The 25,366-nt window shown below is 37.4% G+C and overlaps 1 protein-coding gene across 4 annotated transcripts in view; it reads left to right on the top strand.

Annotated features, from left to right (window-relative positions):
- rbms3 (RNA binding motif single stranded interacting protein 3) overlaps positions 1 to 25,366 on the top strand; it is a 958,643-nt gene that overhangs the window by 111,687 nt on the left and 821,590 nt on the right. For all 4 annotated transcript variants that reach the window (XM_062958203.1, XM_062958201.1, XM_062958202.1 and 1 more), the window contains exon 2: positions 17,251 to 17,319. In XM_062958203.1, the coding sequence (XP_062814273.1) occupies positions 17,251 to 17,319 (69 nt within the window). The remainder of the gene's footprint in view (positions 1 to 17,250; positions 17,320 to 25,366) is intronic.

Genomic DNA, 25,366 nt, shown 5'->3' with positions numbered 1-25,366 from the left:
ATGTCTCCCAGGTTTATTTATTTATTTATTTACAACATTTATATTCCGCCCTTCTCACCCCGAAGGGGACTCAGGGCGGATCACATTACACATATTAGGCAAACATTCAATGCCTTTTTAACACAGGACAAAGACGAACAACATAGCTCCGAGCGGGCCTCGAACTTATGACCTCCTGGTCAGTGACTCATTGCTCTCCCGTCTGCGCCACAGCCCCGGGCTGAAAGAGATAGAAAGAGATGCAATCCTTCAGATAACCTGGACCAGAGCCATATAGGGCTTTGTAGGTCAAAACCAGCACTTTGAATTGTGCTTCGAAACATGTATATGTTTTGATATCCCCTGTGGTGATCATATTTACTTACAAATAAGCCTATTATTCAAATCAGAGGTTCTTGGACTAGAACCGTGGATAGATTTCAAGGCCTGTGTGAACTTGGATGGGGTCTATCTATATCAGCATTTCTTTATTTTAACTAATTTCTCTAATGTTGTGTTTGTTGTATTTTTTTAAATATCTTACAGTGTTTTGATATGTGTGATCTATGCAGTCTATAAAGGTTGATGGGAACTGCACTTGAGAATTTACTATTACTGGAGTATTTCAAGAAAGTATATAAAATTTGGGATATGAAGCTGAGTCAAAAAGCAGCCCACAAGTGGGCAAGATACTGAACAATCAGCTTAAAAAAAGATTGAGCCAAAAATCAATGTTCTTTCTAATCTTCCGTCTTTCATACTTGATATCCCAACCTTATTTCCATCTAAGTGTCAATTTATCAGCGAGAATCTAAAATTGTGGTTGTGGATGACATGGCTTCCTTTATTTGATTAATTGTTTCAATTATTTTTGGTACAGTTTAAGGCAAGCTAGATAGGGAACATATAGTTGATGGGCTGGGACGCTTGCTGTCACAGATCCTAATCAGATATACAGAATTGATTTCAGAATAGCATACTTGAAAGGAATATCTGTCAACCATCCAGTTTCTTTTCCCAACTTTCTAACTAGAGTCTGAGAAGCCAAGCATGGGAAAAAATAGTTTGTTGGACTACAGTCCTAGAATCCTTCATCTAAGGTGAGCAGCCATGTGGGATGGAAGATTTTAGGGGCTTTAGTACAACAGAGTAATTTTCGTCATCATGGTCAACCTTTTGGGATGGAGATTCTGGGATTTGCAGTGCTGCAAAGTGAGCTTGTTAATGCCATGCTGACAAATCCAGCACATAGAAATGGTTACAGTTAACTTTTGACAACAGAACCTGTTCAGGAAGAAAACACATTTTTAAAGTGGATTATGCCACAAAACCTAGGCAGTATCGAGTGCTGCTTCGTTATGTTTCTACTTCCATGCCATTCTCTGGTCCTTATAGAATTCTGAAATGCACTTAGCATTACGTTGCAGCCCAGCATAACCAATTCTTATTTGAGCTGTTTGAGATATCTCATTGCCCTTAGAGATGTTCCTAAAAGTATTTGTTATACTTCTGGAAACCCCTGTCTCCCATGAATGAGTAGTATCATTTTGGCTTCATATGAAATTATATTTAGTGGATTGACTTTGTTTTGAGTGTTGTTTTTTAAAAATATATATAACTTCCAAGCTATATTTTGCATCACAAAAGGGAAGACAGGAAAAAATCCCAGTATTGCCTTGGATAGTTCAATTTTGGGTTAATTTCATGATGGTTTTATGATAAGGAAATCTTATCATTGCATGTATCTTGTTTTTTATTTTCTTTATTTTGGCTTGGCTTTCATGAAGCTTTTTCCATTCCCTAATAGTATCATTTGCATGGCCAACACAACTGGATGCAGAGAGTAGAGAGAAATAGCCAAGAAAAAAAATCATAAGATTCATTGAAATGCTATGGGCAAATTATGAAGGACATCCTGATCATCTTCCTTAAATTAGTGACATGTATTGGTTAATAAATCCAATTATCTCCAGCCAACATGGTCCATATATTAGTGCTTCTTTTTGACCTGGATTTAATTGCTGCTGATGTTGTAGTTAAAACCAAATTGCAATCTAGAAGTTTCTCCAAATCATCTGTGTTTGCAGATATATACAGACCTAAACAGTAGGGATGTGTGCGATATATGTTTCCTTCGTTTCCTTTGTGCATTAGTTTCATGTCGACTGTTCATCTTCACAAAACGAATGATGACATTTTCATAGGAAACGAGAGGTGACACAAAAATGAAAGCCGCACAGTCATTGTGCTTGCTTTCGTTTTCTTTCGTTTCAGCCATACAAGGTACTGACAGAGGTCTGCTTCCCCATGACATCTGATGTGTGCCAATGGGTGTTAATATTAATATTAACTTTAATAACAATAGTTATTCTGGGACCCTAAGTTGAGTCTGAGAGAGGGCTGTTTCCCCATGATATCTGATGTGTGCGAATGGATGTTAATATTAATATTAATAACAATAGTTATTCTGGGACCCTATGCTGAGTCTGAGAGAGGTCTGCTTCCCCATGACAGCTAGTGTGTGCCAATGGGTGTCAATAATAATAATAACATTAATAACAATAAAACTCTGGGGAAGACTTGAACGTTTTAAAAGTTGGTGGGCTAAAAGGGGTTGAAATGCCCTCTGTGTGTGGTGATTTTCACCCCTCTAGCCCCAAAACCAAGCTGGGAGAGGGTGAGCCTCAGAAGCCCTCCCATTGCCACCAATGGTCTGAACATTTTCGTTTTTTTGTAAGCAAGACGAAAATTCTATTCATATAGGTATCCCGTTTTCAGAAACAAGGACAAATATAAAACTGATACAAAATGAATGAAACTAAAAACAGAATAATAGAATCATAGAATCATAGAATAGTAGAGTTGGAAGAGACCTCATGGGCCATCCAGTCCAACCCCCCACTAAGAAGAAATGAACAGTGATTCTATACAAATGCACACCTCTGCTAAACAGTTCAAATATATATATTCTGCCACTCTACAGAGGAGGTCCCATTCATGTCAGTGAAAACGCAACTGATTTGTAACATATTACGTGGTGCTATATACAAATTTCTTTTTGTTGAAATGAATGGTTCAGTGTCTGCACATTAGATGACACTGAATGTTATCTTTTAAGAAATGTAGGCCTAGTTAAACAGTATCTACTAGACAGCAATGGTTCACATGCTCATGGAGCAAGGAATACATTCAGATTTTAATATTGCCATGTTGTAAGCCGCTCTGAGTCCCCCTTGGGGTGAAAGAGAGTGGGATACACATATAGCAAATAAATAAATAAATAAGAATTTTGAAAGAGCCATCCAAGGTGATCATCCTATTTTCAGAATAAGATTTACCTTGGATAACTCTTTTTAACTTTTGGCTAAAACCTGAAGCAGATTCACTATTGTGGAAGCCACCAGTTGCCACTGATGGTAAGGGGACAATATAATCAGTATAATTTGTACATCATCATTTCTTCAAAATAGAAATCACAATGGAATAACAATTGCTTCAATATTTTACAAAGCCAAACAGTGTTAATAAAAGAAAATTACTATGCTTATTCTACCCTGAAATCTGTCACGATTCTTTAAAAACATTGAGGCCTCATTCTAGAAATGCATCTTGAGTAAATTACTGTCCAGCCTATTCTGTTTTAATTAAGCTTCCATTTGCTCTCACTATTATTGGAAATGAGAGGTTACGATAAGCTTGTTAAGATGTGTTTGACATTAAAATGTGTCAATTATTGGCATGTCAATGTGATACCGACTTTATTTTGTAGAGAAGCCTGTATTTAACATAATTTCTAGCACTGGATAAATTGTAATAAATGAATGCTGGCAACTGATGATAGATATAATGTGCATAATAATATAATTGTCATATCATTTTTTTTTAAAAAAATCCACAATGACAGTTTTTTTTCAAATAAATGAGCCGATTGCTGTTGTTATAAATTCAAATGTGATAAGAGCCAATTAATAAGAATTTACATAATTGTTTTGAACACTTAGATATATGACAGCTTAAGTAAACTGCACTGAGACAACCTAATTATAATTCTGCATTTCAGTGCATGGTTATATGTCCTCTTGATTTACATGTTGGGTATTTAGAAATAATGCAATCTAAGAGTCCTTCAGTGAGTAACAATTTATTAATACTAGTTACCATTTGCAGGTTGCTTTCTCAGGTTTCAAATAATGGTTGGGGATTATGTACATGAATACTTGAGTTGGAAAAAAATTCCATGGGAATTATGTGTCCTTCCAGATGTTGCTGAACTGCATTTCCCAGCCTTCATCATCATTGACAATGCTGGCTAAACCCAGGAATTTGCAGACCAACATCACTGAAATACCATCATCATTTTCATGCCTGGGCTAAATCCATTTATTAGTCCTGATGATGATGATGATGATGATGATGTGGAATATGTTTATTTATACCTCTCTTTTTCTTTCTTATAATAAAACCAATGCAATATAATTTAACACATAAAATATACAAATATTACTACAGAATGAAATATTAATAGTATTAAAACAAACAGTTAAAATCCTTAAAACTTATTAAAAACGTATTCAGAGCTTTTTGTCGTGTCAGGAGCAACTTTAGAAACTGCAAGTTGCTTCTGGTGTGAGAGAATTCACCATCTGCAGGGACGTTGCCCAGGGGACACCTGGATGTTTTGATGGTTTACTATCCTTGTGGGAGGCTTCTCTCATGTCATCGCATGGAGCTGGAACTGACAGAGGGAGCTCATCCACACTCTCCCCAAGTTGGATTCGAACCAGCAACCTTCAGGTCAGCAACCCAACCTTCAAGTCAGCGGTCCTGGGTTTAACCACTGGGGGCTCATAAAGTCCCAACCACTCAGACTCACTGCATTGGTAGATCTTACATAAGCGTTTACTTACCAAGTTCCCTAGTTGTGAATAGCTATAAGATCTAGTCCTGCCAGGGATATCTGGTTTAAAGTGGAGATTGGCTATTTAGTGAATTCAGTGCAGAAGTGCAACTTGAACACAAATTTTGCAATTCAGCCTCTTGACACTGTTGCACTAGTGCTGGTATAGCTCAGAAGTACATTAGCTTCTCCTCTGGAAGAAGATATTATTCACTTTTTGTGTGAAAACCTCTCTTCCCAGTAGGTGTAATAAAAAGCAAAGAGCTGCAGTCTCTCCTAACTTATGTGTTCTTCCTCATTAAAGACTTTTACCATCTTGACCACACTTGGATGTCGCTTGTATTCACATATCCCAGTTTTCATCTGTGAAATATTGAAAGGAGGTGTATGACTCAGAAATATACATATATAATATGTGCTCATGGGTGCACAAGTATGGGTGAATATGTACAGAGGCATATTTAAATGGTACAATTGAAATAGATTAAAACATTACTCTATTAACACTGGGATTGCAAACAGTGGTATGAGATTTTTTTTTAGTAATGCCTCTCGAAATGTTTGTTAAGTGACACTTGGAGCCTTCTGACAGCTTTCTTCCCAACTTTTGGCTGAAGAGGGCAGCCTTTCCTCATATACTTCCAGTAACAATAATTTGAAATGGTGGCTGTGCATTCTCGGTATTCTTTGCACTATTTCATTTTTGTAGACTTTTTTTTTTAATTACACAAATATTATTGATAGAAATCCTGTACTCATGACTTCTGAATCTAAAAGATAATGACAATATTAAACATGGACTTTGTAAAGTGGATGCACTCAAGATAGGAACACGGGGCTCTGCTGCAGAAAATCTTCCTTGTGTTTCGGCCTCATTTAACCCACAAACTCTTCCATCTCTTATTCAAACTATTCATCTAGTGCAGCACTGGTACTGTTTTGATTTTGTGCTATAATCTGCCTGGATCGTCTCTTCCTATTGTCTAACCCCCTCCCCTTATCAAAGTTTTGAAACCACAAAATATCTCTCTGCCTTAAGATGCTTTTAGGACAAGACAAATGGCTACTCCACTTTTTGCAATTAGCACAATAGATTTAAAGGGCTCTTAGAAGAATTTATTGCTCAGCTGCATTTCTGTGGTGTTGCGGGGAGGAGCTTTCAAAGTAGTAAGAATGATAGATTTTTCCACACTTATTGCTGCTGCATTCCCTATACTGCATCTCTTCTCCTGAAATGACAGACAAATTTGAATGCCTGTCTAACCTTTCTCCATGTCATGATTTAGATACTTTGATGGGTTTAGGAGAGAATAAGAATGAGCTTGAGAGGGAGTAAATGTAGCCGCAAGAAATCATGAGCACAGTGCATCCCTCGAGATACATGCATTCATTTGAAGGGGGGCAGAGTTAAAGCTGGAATTTGAGGTCAGTACTTTCTGCCCAGCATCTCTGGCAGTGAAATGAAGCCTTTATTAATGAAATTAATAACCGCTCCCTTCAACAGGTTCCTAAGGTAGTTTATAAAATGTTAAACTGCAATGAAAGCAATTAGATCTGTTGAGTATTCAAGTGCAACCACAAGCAGAGTTTTCATTTTGATTTTAGGGTGTCTGTCTGCAAAGGCCTGTGAAACAAAGTCTGTTGCATTATGTGTAGTGGCTTAAGTTGTTTGGCAAAACAAGAGAGTTCAGCTGATAAAAGATTCTGTTAGATTTTTAGGCATCAGAAAGATGCATAAAAATAGTTCTAGTGATGGTTGGAAATTTGAGGAAAGTTGGAAACTTTTTATCAAATGTGGTCATGTAAATGTGGCCGGGCTGTGGCGCAGGCTGTTGAGCAACTAGCTGCAACAAATCACTCATGACCAAGAGGTCATGAGTTCAAGGCCAGCTCGGAGTGTTTGTCTTGTCTTTGTTCTATGTTAAGGCATTGAATGTTTGCCTTATATGTGTAATGTGATCCGCCCTGAGTCCCCTTCGGGGTGAGAAGGGCGGAATATAAATACTGTAAATAAATAAATAAAATAAAATAAAATAAAAACACCCAGTAATACTGGGCACAAATACATACAATTTTGGAAGAAATTGTTAAAATCAGATTTGAAATGAAACTACAGTAGAGTATCACTTATCCAAGCTTCGCTTATCCAAGCTTCTGGATTATCGAAGCCATTTTTGTAGTCAATGTTTTCAATATATCGTGATATTTTGGTGTTAAATTCGTAAATACAGTAATTACAACATAACATTACTGCGTATTGAACTACTTTTTTTGTCAAATTTGTTGTATAACATGATATTTTGGTGCTTAATTTGTAAAATCATAACCTAATTTGATGTTTAATAGGCTTTTCCTTAACCCCTCCTTATTATTCAAGATATTCGCTTATCCAAGCTTCTGCTGGCTCGTTTAGCTTGGATAAGTGAGACTCTACTGTATCTGCTTGGGATGTTAGATGAACCACTTAATAGAAAATTCAGAAGGTTATTGCTATACATGATAACGGCAGCCCGAATTACTTATGTTCAAAGATGGAAAGGCTCAATGATTCTATCACAGGACGACTGGCTTATGAAAGTAAGTGAACTTGCAAAAATGGATAAACATACTACTTTGATTAAGGAGAAATCTCTAACTTTAAGAAAAACTGGGGCTCATTTATTGTGTTCCTCCAGCAAAGATGGGACCAAATCTCCATCACTGGCTTTTTTTGTCCAAGAAGTGTGTTGCTATATGAGAAATAATGTACCAATAGTTCCTTTTCACTAAATGGGTGTAGAAAACAGAGAGAATATAACCACCAGAGAATGTAAAGCCCTTAGATTAGATAACATAGATTTCTTTTGATGTTTGGGATATAGTAGTATTATTCTAGGGAAAGTGTTTTTAAACTTTTTTTGGTTGATGTTGTTTTGTTTTGGGGGATTTTTTTTGTATGTTTAGTGTTAGTTTTGTTTTAATATGTCTAAATACTTTTTTAAAATTCTTAAGCAGTCAATTGCTGTTTTGTTTTACTTGCTAAGCAAGTGCTGTTGTGTAGTTCTTTGGTGCAATCAGCAAAACTAAGGAGCAAATTAAACCAACCAAAATCAACCAGACACTGTATATACTTGAGTATAAGCCTAGTTTTTCAGCCCTCTTTTTAAGACTGAAAAAGCCCCCCTCGGCTTATATTTGGGTCAGCTTGTACTCAACAATATATGGTAGATTTATTATTTTTCTCTATTATTATTGGTATTATTACATTTATTATTTTTCTCTATTATTTTTGCTACTATTACATTTATTTTACTCTGTTATTATTATTAATAATACATTTATTATTTCACTCTGATTTTATTATTATTACATTTATTATTTTGCTCTATTTATTACTACATGTATTATTTTCCTATATTATTATTATTATTATTATTATTATTATTATTATTATTATTATTATTATTATTATTATTACATGTATTATTTTACTCTATTATTAAAAGGATACATAAGCACATTTACATTGAAGAAGATGAGAATAATGATTTGATCAGTTGGACAGTCTTATCTTAAATTTGAGCTTCATGTAAATATTCAAAAACATTTAACCTACTGATACCTCAATTAATGTAATTTTATTGGTATCTGTTTTTATTTCTGAAATTACCACCCTCGGCTTTCCCAGTCAATGCTTTCCCAGTTTTTTTCTGGTAAAATTAGGTGTCTCGGCTTATATTCGGGTCGGCTTATACTCAAGTATATATGGTATTTTACTTGCAACAGACAATGTAAACCTATGCATGTCTGTCTAGTGTCTACTTATTGTGTTCAGGTGGGTTTCTATCAGAAAAAAATGGGTTCACCTGCTGTCCAAAACTTGCTTTCTCCAGATGAATTGGACTATATCTGCCACCATCTCCAGGAACTACTACATCTAGACATGCAGTTCAAGATATTTATTAGGGTATCAGAATGCAGGTTTGACATTCAACAGTTTTTTCATTGATTTTGCTGTAGGATAGGATTCATGTTAATATAGCCTTTCATTGCATTCAATGTAGCCTTTTCCAGATAATGTTATCTTTGTTTTCGTATTGGGTTGTGTTTTTTGTAATGTGTTAGGATTTGACAGAGCTGTACTAAATACTTTCGTTATGTCTGTGTTTCTGAAGAGAGACTAGAAACATACCACTAAATATTTCTGATTTGTGGAGAAGAAAATTGGGTTGTCATTCTAAACACATTTACCATATATACTCATGTATAAGTTGATCTAATGTGTAAGCTGAGGGCAGGTTTTGGAGCCAAAGTTACAGAATTTCATATGACCTGTGGATAAATTGATTATTGTTTCCCAGAGAGAGGAAGGCACTAATGCTGCCTTAGGAAGCCAGCTGCCCCTGGCTGCCACCACCATTTCTCCACCCAGCTGTTCAAAAAGGCTAGAAGTGGTGCCACAGAAATGAGAGTAGAGAGGATCAATGACTTCTTTTAGATTCTCCTGGAATTGACTAAGCTCATGCCTTTTGCCACTCTACAAAGAGAAGTTGGTTCGTTTTTTTTGTTATGAGGTTCAGTACTCCCATAGTCAGCAGCTCCCTCGCCTAACTCAGCCACTGTTGAAGCCTTCAGCTGAAGCAGACACTCCCCAGCATTTGGAACAAGGTAGTGACATACCTAGTGACATAGCTAGTTAATCATACCTCCTCCTCTGGTATGGGGAAGGCATCAGAGGTCTCAGAGATTAGCTGTGAAAGAGTATTGAAACAGACACCAGCTGAGATCTCAGGATAGAGTCCTCTGTGTAGTGGCTCAGGGCAGCAGAAAATTGTGGTATTCTTGCTATGGAACCTGGCTCTGCTGCCCCTCAGTTTGTTTTCAAGAACTCCTGGCATTTGACTTCTGGACTCTGACAAATGTTATTTCCAACTTCTCGACTCCAACCTTGATTTTGTTGTTACCCTTAACTTCTGGCTCTGCTGTTGTTCTGACTCTGGGCTGTGGCCTTAGCTATTACTGTTGTTTCTTGTCTTGAAACCTGACTTTGCTGCTTTTCGGACTATTGACATTTCTGAATCTGGACTGTGACTTTGGCTTTCATTTATTTCTGATTTGACTCTGTTGTTTTACTCACTTAACATCGGCGACTCGGACTCTGAAACTCAGCCTTGGCTCACACCTATCTGTCGCACATATCTATTTGTGTTATTCTGGTTGATTTCCAAGGACTCCTGAATTTGGGCTTCTTTGACTTCTCTTGACTTTGACTGATTCTCTTGGTGTCTGTTGAAACCTATGCTCCTGATTATGTAGCTGACTTCTTGAGAAGTACTCACACTGACCTGTGCATAAGTCAATCCAGGGGTTTTGGGTAGATTTTTTGACTAAAATTTCTAGACTTATACATGAGTATATAGGGTACTTATGTGCAGCATTTCTAGCCTGGAAATATATCTTATAGATACCTTTTAAAAAACTTCTATGCTTTTCACACTGCCTCTTCTGCTTAGCTAGAGGAAGGTTATGTGATTGATAATAACAATCTTATTTGAAAATTAGCTGTTTCACTTTAAAAGTCAGTGTTATATCTATATATTCTGGGTTTATTATTACAGGAATATGGAAAGCTGATTTCCACAATATAGACTATTAATCAATCTGAATGAGCGTTAGACAAGTCTCAACCTTTCATTCTCCAGATGTTTGAGACTTCAGCTTCCAGAATTCCCAGCAATGGCCAATACTGGCTGGAATGTGTGGGTGATGAAGACCAAAATATCTGGAAGACTAAAGGTTGAGTCACTGGTCTGCAATGTCTGTCAGATGTGTTTCAAGGTTTTAGGTGCAAAGAGATCTTTTTCCTCCCTTGGCTTTTTAAAATTTATTTTCAAAACATCTGTTCTGCCACTGAGCAATGTCTACTCTTCAGTCTTGTTCTCAGGTTATACCTGAATAAATTTGGTGGTCAAAAATATTTCTAGTTTAAAATAAATTTGGAGTGTATTTAATCCATCTTACTTTCAAAGACAGTAGAATTCCTCCAAAATATTTTGGTAGGATCTTAATTACCGCACTATTTTCAGTGTGGTTTCTTGCATTTTTGCTTTGACCAATTTTGAATCTTATGAGAAGTATATAATTTCAATTTCTTAACAGTTTCTTATTCATAGGAGAAAAAAAACAAGGATGCTACAAAAAACACTGATGGCTATATCATGGCAAATGCAATTCTATACTGAAAGCAGGCATGCAGCCGGGGGGGGGGGGGGGCTTGAGGGGCTTCAGCCCCCCCCCCCCAAATTCTCAGGGTAGTCTGCGAGAAGGCCTTACATTTATTATTTAAACTGTTATGTTTATTCATATCATGATCTGATCACCATGCTCAATATATCCCATATGCATGGGGGTATTGGAATAACAATACAAAAGGTTTGCTAGGGTAGACCCTCTCCAGCTCAGACTCAGCCCCCCCCCCCAAAACCAAAATCCCAGCCCCTCCCAAAACAAAATCCTGGCTACGGGCCTGACTGAAAGAACAATACATTCTTTATATTTATTACTGGCTGTGCCCGGCCACACATTGCTGTGGCAAAGTGGTGGTGGTATTGGTTAAAAATTGTTGTGTATTTTTTATTTGACGTTATTTGTATTTTTAATTAATTTTATTGTAAGTTATCTTTTTATTTATTATATTTTATTATTTTCTTGTACTATTTTTAGTTATTTTCTGTTATTATAGTATTTTATTGTATTAATTTTTTAGTGTTTTTAATTATTTTTTAATGTTTTTTATTATTTTTTATTGGGTTGCTAGGAGACCAAGTTGGAGGAGCTTAGCCTTCTAACTGGCAGCAATTGGATAAAAGCAATTATTCCTCTCTCTCTAATTAGGACTTTATTTTTCTTTTCTTTTTGTTGTATCAACCTAGAGCCGTGGATGATGGGTTGTGTTGTCAAATTTCGAGGTTGGGGGGCCTGTAGTTTTGTTGTTTTGTGAGTCGCCGTGATGCCATAACTCTTTTATATATATATATAGATATCAAAAACACTATCTCACAGAAGCAATAGAATGGAAATGCCCACATTTTTTAAAAAAGTATCACTGTTTTTATTCAGTCAAAATCTTTCAGCATCTCTATGAACCTTCATAGAGGTTCTAAAAGGTTTCGATGAAATAACAGCAGTGACATTTTGTTTTGTTTTTTAATGTGAGCATTTTCACTCCATCTCTTCAGTCTTTGCTTAATCTTGCTGTTCAATTGAATGGTGTAAAGTAAAAGTTATCTCCCCATGATAACACCCTTTCCTTTTAACCACCCCTCAACATTTTATGCATAACTGACAAGTTTGTTGCATATAACTCTTTTTTTTTTTTTACATTACATCCACATTTGATATTGTAGGATTTTGCTTTACATCACACATTTTGATTGCTGTCAAGGATTTATTGCTCAGAGCATTTTTGAAATGAGATGGTTTACTGATGTCTTAAGAGAATGGGAAAAAGCTTGATTTTCATGCCTCTCACAAACCTTGGCCTAGCTGTCTTCCGACCTTAAGAAATCAGTCTTCCAAAAATTGTGAAATGGTTTAAGTTGCAACATTCTCCCTTGTCTTCTGTGTATGGATAAATGGAAGTAGAACAAAGAGGGACTTGAGGGATGTGTTTGAAAAATGCCAAGTCTTAAACAAAAAGGGTTTGAATTTTTTTTTCTGGCTGATGAGAAATGAAAGCCTAATTCCCTTGGCCAGTCTCCATTCCTTTCCTGGGAGGCCTGTCTCATTCTTTCAAACCCATTGCATGTTCCTTGCTCCAGACAGGATCTGAAATAAGTGTGAAATGTTATGTTGATGTGAATGCAATCCCCAAGTCATTTAGACCATTGTGAATAGTTTGGGGATCATAGCCGAACAAGACTGTGAATGGTTTGCCTATGTACAGAGAAAGATCTTTCAGAAAACTGTGGTGGTATAATGAAATCGAGGTGGATATATCAAGCTTCATGTCAATGGCCAGACTGAATGTCTGAGTCAGCTATAAATGTCACTGTCTGAGATCATTAATTCAGTTTAAATCCAAGTGATTTGGCTTTAAAGGTCAGTAGACTGGGTCTTTGATTTGTGGTAGAGTTCAACACAATGCCAGGCAGTAAAGACAGGCAGTAATATTGTAATTGTTTTGAAAACTACATTCAGATAAATACATATCTAAATGTGTTGAACTGTACTCCCATCAGATTTAGCCAGCAGACCGGTGAAGGAGAATGATGGGAGATACACAGTCCAATAATATCTAAGGAGAGTTGTCAGGGGTTATAAGGGTCAGTATTCTTCTCTTTTTAATGGTTGGGTCTCCTCAAAGATACTAGAAAAATTTGAGTTTTTGAAGAGAGGCTTGGTACACCTACAGCTTCTTTGGACAAGGAAAGCACTCTGCACTTCTGAAAACAACATTGATTCCCACTCCATGAGTGACATCTAAGTCATCCTAGAGCAGGCATCCTCAAACTGCAGCCCTCCAGCTGTTTGGGCCACCAACTCCCAGACCTAGCCAGCTTGTTAAGTGGTCAAGAATTCAAGTTGGAAGCCCAAACAGCTGGAGGGCTGGAGTTTGAGAATGCCTGGCTTAGAGACAGAGGCCTGTCCTTGAATCCATACTATTTTTCTGTTGGTTTTGGTTCCTGGCCCCTTACATTACGCCACCCAGCTTCCCATTTCCCCCAGGTGAACTACAACAAAGAAGGGATTTCAGCAAGTGTTGCTTGCATTGCAACCCTGAAACAAGATACTTAGTTATCTCTGATCCAGGAGCACCTGAAACTGAAAACTAAACCTTATTTCCACAAAGAGCATTGATTTTGTGAGATCTTGGGTAAAGTTCTGAAGTGTGGCCATTTTGTTCAGTAGTGGAGCGGTGCACGGACACCTTCATTAGGCCTTGGTGGACTTATGTGATAGTGGTCAGAAATACATAGGAGTGGTGTCAGCAGTGCTTTGAAGTACATTCAAGGTTCATGGGTAGCTGGGTCTGACTAGTATTTAAAACTGTGTCCCTACTATTCCATTGGCCCAGAATAATTATGACAAATTGAAATGTAGCTAGTTTTAAACAACCAGGAATGCTTAGGGCATCGAACTAGACTCTTAAAAAATGAATTTAGGAAGGCATATATTGCGGATAGAGGAAACACCTTTTGGACATCTAGCAATTGCTCATAGGCCTCAGCTGCTGTTGCTTGTCCAGGTTGTCGTTGTCGTCGTCTCACTTGTTCAGTTGTTTTCGACTCTTCGTGACCTCATGGACCAGTCCACGCCAGAGCTCTCTGTCGGAGCATGTTGCACCCTGTCCCATCCCCACTGTATGATGGGGGAAGGAGGGAGGGCACATGGGGCACCCCATGCAGCCACAAACCCTTTCTCTTTCACCGGCAATTGCTGGCAAAATGGCGCAGCCTAAAAGGACCATGTTAAGAGGTCCTATTACTAAATAGGGACTGTTGTATTTTGCCTGAGACTATTAGGATGAACAAAATTCTGCCCTTCTTTTCCCCTGAGTTAACTGAATGCAAACAACTTTTGCTCTTTAATCAGTTTGCAGTAACTGAAGTAAGCTGAAGACCAAGGAGGAAAGTGAGAGGGGAAAGAGACTAGGATATTTTAAAAGTCACTGGGAAAGAGAAGATTAACCAAGGCTGTCCCTGATAGTTCTGGAAAGTTGGAGGGTATGTTGGTTAATGGAACCTCTTCAAATTTTCATTGACTCAACGTGTCTAGTTTACTTGAGACTAACGGGCCTAGGAGGATCCCGTGATCACCCTCCTCCAGGCCGCCACAACACCAACGGGCTTAGGAGGGCCCCGTCATTGCCTCCAGGCCGCCACAGCTCCAGTTGATTTGTTGTTGTTGTTTGTTCATTTTGGCAATGAATGTTTGCCACTTTGTTCTTTTCTCTGTAAATCACCCTGAGTCCCTTTGGGGAGATAGGATGGGTTATAAATAAAGTATTGTTATTATTATTTTGTCCTTAGTAACAGGTGCTGTAATTCCTTCTCAAAATTTTAGCCACCTTATGCCTTTTTATCTCCTTTCTCCTAGCAAAGGTGAAAAGTAAATGTTTTTGTGCACCCTGCAATATTTCCTTAGAACAATCTATGAAGAAATCTACTCCTTCCCAACCCTTCCAGCTCCCTATTTAAATATCCTTTTGTATTCCGATGGTTTTATTAGTAAGGAGCTGTCTTGAGCTTTTTAAAATTTTATCTTTTTAATTAAAATAATTTGGATTAAAAGGAGACAGTTGCCATATTAATAATCCTGTAATGCAGCAGTATTTTATACTAATAGTGGCTTCAAGGGCTTTTGTGCTAAAAAAGACAATGCATAATGGAAACTTCGTATAAAGAGAAATGTAGTATGTATTCTCCATTTTACCTATCATTGTTTAAAAATGAAGTGTGAGCTTCCTTTTTAAGGAGAAGAAAATAGAGAACAGGTAACTATGGATTGATGTGCTCATTTTCCTTACTGCAATGTGGGTTTTATAGTTGTCATAACACTGACTACTAGAATGCCATTTAGTTAGTGGTGTGATTTCTCCCACCCTGTCCTGTATATTTCAAAGCATGTCTGAATCTGGGTTCCACATTCAATATTGACACCAAATGAATAAACCAATCAGTTTTAACCAATGCATTCTAAAATATGGATATTATTTACTGTATTGCTTATTGTACTGTGCTGTGCTGTTTTTTTTATATGCTGTTTACATTGTATTGTTTTGGGCATGGCCCCATGTAAGCCGCCCCGAGTCCCCGTTGGGGAGATGGTGGCGGGATATAAATAAAGTTTTTTTTTTATTATTATTATTATTATTATTATTATTATTATTATTATTATAAAATATGTACTCCTCTGTGGTGTAGTGGTTTGAGTGCTGGACTAGGGGCATATTTACATCATAGAATTAATGCAGTTTGATTCCACATTAACTACCATGGTTTAATATTACGGAATCATGATTTTACAAGGCCTTTTGCCTTTTCTGCGCAAGAGTTCTGGTGCCTCACAAACTAAAAATCATAGGATTCCATAGCATTGAGCTATGGCAGTTGAAGTGTAGGTGCAAGCTAGGTCTTTGAGAGACCAAGGTTCAAATCCCTCTTGAACCATGGTAACTCACTTAAGTGACCTTGGGCAAGTCATATGCATTCAGTCTAAGGTCCCTTCCACATAGCTGTATAATATCCACATTGAATTGGATTATATGGCAGTGTGGACTCAGATAATCCAGTTCAAAGCAGATATTGTGGATTATCTGCCTTGATATTCTGGGTTATATGACTGTGGAAGGGCCCTAAGAGGAAGGCAATGCCAACCCTTCCTTTGGCTACATTTTGACAAGAAACTCATAGAAAACATCAGAACTGATAAATCAGTTGATGTGAGGGTACTGAACAATGATGACAAAGCAAGTTCTATGTTTTGCCTCCTCATCTGATATTGGTAGATTTTCCAAAGCCTTTGCTTTCAGAAATAGATTTTCCTACAACTAGATCCTCCCATTGTTTGACATGCTTATTCTGTGTCCAGGATACTGTAGCCAGGACAGTAGATTTGGTAGTGTAGACTAGACAGAGGACACAACTAAACAGAAAACAAGACAGGATAGCACCTCTGAATGCTCCCTAGGGTCTAAGTAATATATTGACACAATTGACACCTGTCATTTAGAAGCAGGGCAGACTGCCATCTTCTATGCACCTGAAGCCAATTCCAAAAATTGAAAGGACCATAATATCTGTGTCTTCTTATTGTGGGAAGACATGAAGCACTAACGTTTGTCTTGCTTTCTATTTCCTTTTTCACCATGGTTGAGCTCATCAACAAACTTATCTCCATTTCACTGAAAGCAGTTGAAAAAGATAAACCTTTCCCCATCCCCAAAAAACACACTCCACAAATTCCCTGATATGTGAAGCTAGTATTTCATAGAATCATAGTCCAACCCACTGCCAAGAAGCAGGAAAATCGCATTCAAAGCATCCCCACAGAATGCCATCCAGCCTTTGCTTAAAAGCCTCCAAAGAAGGAGCCTCCACCACACTTCAGGGCAGAATTTCAGGTATTTGAGTTTAGTGCACATCACATGTGCTCCGTCCTTTGGAGGCGTGCCCCTTCCTTCACGAATAACTGATATTTGAATTTCTCAGACAAGACTCCTTTGACCTAGAATTGTGATTTTACTCAATAACTAAACATATACTAGCCAAAGGTAATTTCCTTCAATGAAGAAACTAATGAAATCTATACCACATTAAGTTGTGCATTGTCTGTAGTGAATGCTAGATAAAAGCTGTATCCTATCTTTATTTTATTTTATTTTGCATTTTTAGAAGCCCGCAACAAACAAGACTACAATTGCTTCTTCATATAGCAGATGGTCCAGTTCACAACCACATCAGGTAAGAATTCCGTATGTTACATATATAATGAAAATAAACATATCTGCTGAATATTACTGGTGTTCTGAACTATTATAATTATTATTATAATTATTATTATATTTATTCCCTGTTTATCTCCCCCAAAGGGGACTCAAAGCAGCTTAACATAAAAGTATTAGCACACAATTTAAAATATAAAAATATACAAATATTTGTACGGCATGAGTGTCAAAGAATACGAATGAGCTGCTAGTTCATGATGCTGGGTTGGCTCTTGAAAAATAGTGATGAAGTTTTGTTGAGTAATTTGCCATAGGATCTGGAGACCTTTCTTCTTGGTCTCACAGACCTCCCTACTAATTAGTTCAGAAAAAATGTTTAATGCATTTTTTTTCAGCAAGAGCAATGGTTCCTAAATTTGGTTCCTTGGATGTTGTTGCAGTACAACTCCCAGAATCCTTCATTTTTGACCATGTCAAATGGACTTTTGGGTATTGAAATTCAATGACATCTTGGGGCAAAAATTCAGGAAATACTTCTATAGTAGAAGGATTGAACTAAACCCAGAGTTCTGGCTGAACTGAGAACACTTCAGTTGGCACAAAATGAGGGAAGGAATGGAAAGGACTAAAATGCTATTGAAACTGATTTTTGTGTGGCTTGGATAAGATTCTTTCTTAGACTACAACTCCAATGTGTAGTTCTTTCTGTAATTTCAACAGTTATTTCTGTGGACCTGTATATTTTACTCCTCTGGGTTATCATTTCTGTTGGCTGTGACTGATGTCTTATTTTGAGTTCCTCTATCTTGTGGTTGGTGAAAGATCGTCACCCATAACACCACTAAACACAACTTAGAAAGGCACAAAAAAGCAGGATAACTTCATTGCAAGAAATGTAGATCTTGTTTGTTTCAACCATTAAAGTTAGCTAGAATAAGGTCATTGTGATTGCAGTCCTATTCTGAAACCACAATGATCTCTGCAAGGAGGAGCAGAAATACTGTATATAAAGAAAAGCAGAAAGAATGTACATAAACCCATTTCCCATAATACTCTGTCCCTGAAGAATTAGTCTGTACCTGGATCAATTTAATGTGACTTTTTGTCATATGTTTGAGGACTTATGAAAGCACTTCATGCCAAGCATCCTGGTGCCTTAAAGAGCTGTGATCCCAATATTTCATAAGACAGCTTCACTTTACTTTCTAATCAGAATTAGATTGTGTGCTTCAGTTGTCACTAGATTCCTACTGATATGCTTAGGGCAAGGATGTAATTGAGTATTGTTCCTTCAGCGCATATAAATGCAGCACATTTTCTCCTGTTAATAGCAGACGCACTCCCAAATTAAAATAATGCACCTTTAACACGCCCTGTGGAATTCACGTTAGTGTCTATTGTTCAGCTTGGTTTCTTTTCCTGGGAGAAAAAGATAAGCACATATTCAAGATTATTGTTTTGGAGTATCAGAATCCTGTTAGTGGTTGAATGGGGTTGAAAGATTAACTAGTAGGAACGGTGTTTGAAAATAAATCTGAAGTCATTCCGCACCTGTTGGAAAAAGCTTTGTCCTTTTATATTAAAACATGCCTATGGTACTGCATCGCCACTTCCAATGTTATACCTCCTGCATAGTAATCTGTCTCCTTCTTTATGCCATTGCTATGTAATCTCCTTTCATTTTTATCTTGTTATTGTGTACTTTCATCTTTGGTATTTTCCTTCTAATAAACATATAGACTTCCCTGGGGAATATTAAAATACCAATACCAACAACAGAGTGGATGTGGAGGGGAGGATAATGTTACAGCTTTGTTGAGGAATCCCAGATCACCATTTCCCTTCTTATGCAAGGACTCAGCAAAACATTTATATTAGATCATAGTTTCTGCTCCATGTGGTCTCTTTTGAAGGTCTGCGTTGTTTATTTGCACATTTAGAAAATAGTTTTCCGAGAACAAACAAGATTATGGTGCCAGTTGATATTCTTTAAATCTTAAGAGGAGCCCAATGAACTCTCTTCTGTCTACATCTTTAAAATAATTCATAGAAGAATGGGATCGAAGTACACAAGTGTGACCTTTGGTGCATCTGAAGAATGTTGCAAATTAAATTGGCTTTCTCTTACTTTGTTCTCATTTGTTTTTATACATTCTAAATTCATGTTGGAGCAGCAGGGATTGAGGTTGTCCCTAGGCCTCTCTGGAATAGGAGAAATAGCTGATTTGTTTTTCAGTAGTTCATAAGAAATGTAATGCAGTCATCAACACAGATATAGTGATTCCACTAAGTATACTGGGAGGGGGATATCTAATTAGCCACTTATTATTATTATTATTATTATTATTATTATTATTATTATTATTTTATTATTATGGAGAACATAACTTGTGTAGAAGACTTTGATGAACTAACTTAAAAGGCAGTTAAATACATTATAGACATAACCTGAAAAATCCATAGTCTTTGGGCCCTTCTACAGAGGCCTAAAATATGGAAGAAACTGAGATAAAAGGGGGGAAAGCATGGCTAAATGACATTTCACAAAAATGTGTGCTGATTTGGATTAACAGCTGAAAAACATGTTTTAAAAAGGTACACGGCACTGAATATCCTTGCAGTCAAGGAAAACGTGACTTCATTCCTATATGCTGGTATGGACTGCTCCAGTGCATGTGCGCATTTTAAAGTCTCGAAACAGCTGATCTGGGTGGTAAATAAATGGAGTCACGGACACACAGGTGGCTAAATGGAAGCACAAATGGAAAGTAATTACAATGAGAACTCTCTGTAAGCATTCCTTTGTTCTGATCTTTATGAAATTAAACAGAACTTGAATTCTGTGAGGAAAGATAATAAGAAATCTGCTTGTGTGCACATTCAGATATCTGCATCAACGCTTATAAGGTCCAGCACACAATAATCACAATTATTATTATTATTATTATTATTATTATTATTATTATTATTATATTTCTTACCCACCTCTCCTCATGGCTCGAGGCAGGTTACAGAATAATTAAAACACATAGGTAAAGGTAAAGATTTTCCCTTGACATTAAGTCTAGTGGTGTCCGACTCTGGGGGTTGGTGCTCATCTCAATTTCTAAGCTGAAGAGCCAGCGTTGTCCATAGACACCTCCATGACCATATGGAGCACTGTTAAAACACATAAGCACTGTAAATATACCACAAACACACATATTAAAATGTATTTCTATAAAAGATACACCATATTAAAATATATTTCTATAAAATACATATTAAGATGCAAAAAAAAAGATTAAACAAAGGACACAAGTTTACAATTTATGCTTCAAAATTGTCTGGGTAGGCCAGCACATCTCGGAGAGTCAATTTTTTAAAAAGGAAACTTCTGCCGGATGTCCCCCATCTGTCTTTCAGATTTCTAAAACCCGCTACAAACGAAGGTGTCAGGACTGCTGGGAATCATTTACCATGACTGACAGGGGCTGTGTTTGGACTTGCTGTCAGGCACCACTATTTTTTGCCCCACTTATTTGCCCTATATTTTGATGCTGTCTGGAACCACCCTTCATAGTGCAGATTAGAGCTGCCAAAACCAGAGAACCAAAAAACAAAACAGAAACCAATCTACTAAGCAAGAGAGTTGGTATCTCATCACTAATTAACAGAGCTTGGAAAAGGCTTTTTTTAAAAAAAAAACATGAGGTGGTAAAATCTTTGGTTTTTGACTCAGGCAGAAGCCTCTGTGAACTGGTTTCAAATTAACATGAACCATGTTCTCATGTGAAAAATGTGCAATCCTATGTATGCTTATTTAAACCCAAGACCCAAAACTATTGTATGTATATAATGTATTCTAATTGGGTTGCACTGTGTTTGCTATATTTTTTATTATTGTTTGAATTTTTCAGATCTAAGCTATTTATAGCTATATTTGTAAATGAAATAATCAATTAATGATGTGGCTTTATTCCCAAGGAGGCTTGTAGAGAAAACACCCTGAATCCTTCTAACCTTGTAGTTTCTGGAGATTTAGAGAGATTTTTCTATCCCTTAATAGTGTGTTTCAAAGAAATTCCTTTATAAAGGAAAATAAAGGCTACTACATTTGTTACTATTCAATGGCAGGTAAAACAGCACAATGGCAAGTTTCATGTACTCTAGAAACCCAAAGGTGGAGAACATCTTCCTAATTTTTTAAAATATATTTTTTCCTCATTTGGTAGTAGTGCTTAAATAGGTTCACAGTAAGTCAGCAAAGAACTGGGCCAAGTGTTAACCTGGGCAAATTAAGGACAGCTGTTGCTGTATTCATTATGCCTAGAATTCATTTGACACCATACAATATTCTCTGTTGGAAAAGTTACCACTTGGATTTTTTTCTAGGTTCTGGTTCTGTTTGTTAGTTGTCGCTTTTGTTACAATTATGTGTTGGAATGTGGTAAGTTCTGTGTATCATTTCTGTAGTTTGTGGTATGTTTTTGTTATGTTCTAGTCAGTGTTTATATATATTTTATTCAACATAAATGTGTTAACAGGATGTGGAAGGTGGTTTATCATTACACTGATGCATTTGAACATCAGTTTGAAAACGATGACAATAAGAATAGTATATTTTTTAAAATATTGTGCAGTTGGGATGCCAAGGTTCATGATAAAATTGATTCTTATACATTTCAATGTAGAATGTGAGAGCTATGGGAATAATGTATATGTTTGCCTTACCATCATCATTAGCTGACTATATGTGTGTGAGTGTTAGGAAAAGAAAACTTTTGTTCAAGAGCAGAAAGGCTTTTAAAAGAGACTTTTAAAAGCGTGGATTTGCAGTATTTGAAAATGTGACCATTTGGACCTGTCTATGCTAACTGAAAATCAGAAACATCGGAGGCAAATTTCAGGCAAAAATGGGCATGATCAAAAACAAAGATGGCAAGGACCTAACAGAAGCTGAAGAGATCAAGAAAAGGTGGCAAGAATATACAGAAGATCTGTATAGGAAGGATAATAACATAGAGGATAGCTTTGACGGTGTGGTGAGTGAATTAGAACCAGACATCCTGAGGAGTGAGGTTGAATGGGCCTTAAGAAGCATTGCTAATAGCAAGGCAGCAGGAGACGACGGGATCCCAGCTAAGTTTTTTAAAATCTTGAAAGATGATGCTGTTAAGGTGATGCATGCCATACGCCAGCAAATATGGAAAACACAAGAATGGCCATCAGATTGGAAAAAATAAATTTATATCCCCATACCAAAAAAAGGGAAACGCTAAAGAATGCTCAAACTTCCGTACAGTGGCACCTATTTCCCATGCCAGTAAGGTAATGCTCAAGATCCTGCAAGGAAGACTCCAGCAATACATGGAGCGAGAGTTGCCAGATGTCCAAGCTGAGTTTAGAAAAGGCAGAGGAACGAGAAACCAAATTGCCAATATCCGCTGGATAATGGAGGAAGCCAGGGAGTTTCAGAAAAACATCTACTTCTGCTTTATTGACTATTCTAAAGCCTTTGACTGTGTGGATCATAATAAACGATGGCATGTTCTTGGTGGTATGGGGATACCAAGTCACCTTGTCTGTCTCCTGAGAAATCTGTATAAAGACCAAGCAGCCACAGTAAAATCATACCACAGAACAACAGACTGGTTCAAGATTGGGAAAGGAGTATGGCAGGTTTGCATACTTTCACTCTAACTATTCAACTTGTACGCAGAACACATCATGCGACGTGCGGGGCTTGATGAATCCAAGGCTGGAGTTAAAATTGCTGGAGGAAACATTAACAACCTATGCAGATGATACCACTCTGATGGCTGAAAGTGAGGAGGAGCTGAGGAGCCTTATCACCAAGGTGAAAGAAGAAAGTGCAAAAGCAGGGCTGCAGTTAAAAATCAAGAAAACCAAGATTATGGCAACCAGACCGATTGATAACTGGCAAAAAGAGGGAGGCAGTGACAGACTTTATATTTCTAGGAGCGAAGATCACTGCAGATGCAGACTGTAGCCAGGAAATCAGAAGACATCTACTTCTTGGGAAAAGAGCAATGCCCAACCTCAATAAAATAGTGAAGACCAGAGACATCACACTGGCAATGAAGGTCCGCATAGTGAAAGCAATGGCATTCCCCATAGTAACCTATGGTTGTGAGAGCTGGACCATGAGGAAGACTGAACAAAGGAAGATAGATGCTTTTGAACTTTGGTGCTGGAGGAAAATCCTGAGAATGCCTTGGACTGCAAGAAGATCCAACCAGTCCATCCTCCAGGAAATAATGCCCGGCTGCTCACTGGAGGGAAGGATATTAAAGGCAAAGCTGAAGAATTTTGGCCACATCATGAGAAGATAGGAAAGCTTGGAAAAGATCATGATGCTGGGGGAAAAGGAAGGAAAAAGGAAGAGAGGCCAACCAAGGGCGAGATGGATGGTATCCTTGAAGTGACTGGCTTGACCTTGAAGGAGCTGGGGGTGGCGACGGCCGACAGTGAGCTCTGGCATGGACTGGTCCATGAGGTCACAAAGAGTCGGAAACGACTGTGCGGTTGAAGAAGAAGAAATGCTAACTGGGAGATTCTGAGTATTGTAGAGCTAAACATCACAATTTTAGGCTGGATGATTGATGTGCATATTTCCCCTGCAGAGCTATTACTGTTCTGTCTTTTTGTGGGAGTATGGGAACGGTGGATCAATACAACACATATGGTATTAGTGTTCACTGATTATAGAAAGCCTAAATATTAATTTGTCTAACTTACAGTACAATCCACTGTATATTTGCTCAGAAGAAAGTCCCTGTGTGTTTATGCAGGATTTACTCCCAGGTAATCATATTCTGGGATTGCAGCCCTGAACTTCCGGCTGCCAAGTCCACTGAATGAGTAATTGAATGCCACAACAAGCAAAATGGGCTCGAGATACCAAAACAAATATATCTGCAGAAAGAAAAGGCAAACGATTTTGAGAGCTGTGCGAAGGCACAAAATAGAATGGAGGAAAGATGCAATGACTGCAAACAGAAGATTTTTGTTTATGTGCCATGGCATCACTTTTATTGGCAAAAGAAAAACAGTCCTATGGTAGGCAACTTATCCTGTTAGGAAAGGACTGTAGTGAAGAAGAGGAACTAAAACGAGAACCTTGAAAACTCTTCTTAATGTCAGCTTCATCTAGGTTCCATCTCCCTGTCTTCCCTTCTGAACCAGTAGTAAGTACTTACAGGGTTGGATCGGCTAAATATAACCAGGTGTAGTTACATAGAAAGAATAGGTGGTTTTGTGCAAGAAAATGATAACAGATTTACTAATGGGATTTTTTTTCTTGACGGAAGTGTATTCATGTCACTATGTATGGTAAGGAATTCTGTGAGCTGTAGTACAAAAACAATGTTATGAAACTCTAATGCTTTGTGAACTTTTTAAACAACCTTAGAGACATGACATAAGACCAATTTCATCAGTTTGTTACTAATTGCTGTCAAATCTCTGTAAATGGAGACCTCCAAGACACCCACTTTTTAACAACTCTGCTCGGTTCCTACAAACTAAGGGTAGTGGTTTCTTTGATTGAATCTATCTACCTGCAAAGGGACCTTCCTCTTTTCCTACTGCATCCCACTTTACCAAACATTACTGCCTTTTTGAATGGGGCATGTCTTCACATGATATTTCCAAAATACAACAGTTTCAGTACATCCTGGCTTCTAGGGAGAGTTCAGGCTTGATTTGCTATAGGACCCATTTATTGTCTTTTTAGCAATCCACAATATTCTCCTCCTGTTCCACATTTAAAATGTCTTCACTGTTCTGCTCTCTCAAGCATACATACTAGAAATCAGAACTATTTCATTACTATAACTTATATGAAACAACAGTGTCTGTCTATGGGACTTTCCCATCCACGTGAGCTTAGTTAGGAGTTCTTGAAAGTCATTAAAATAGGGGTCATCACCTTAAGAAATGTAGCAGTCAGAGGACTTTTCTCTAATTACAGAATTCCATCTCTAGACGAGTTCTCCTAATACCATCATGGTTACCTCGTGTGTACTAGAACCAGTTGTTTCTGATTTTTTTCCCTGAGT

Source organism: Anolis carolinensis, chromosome 6 (genome assembly GCF_035594765.1).
Source record: "Anolis carolinensis isolate JA03-04 chromosome 6, rAnoCar3.1.pri, whole genome shotgun sequence".
Classification (NCBI taxonomy): Eukaryota; Metazoa; Chordata; class Lepidosauria; order Squamata; family Dactyloidae; genus Anolis; species Anolis carolinensis.
Note: the sequence above shows the minus strand (reverse complement) of the source record. Positions and strands in the feature narration are given on the sequence as shown.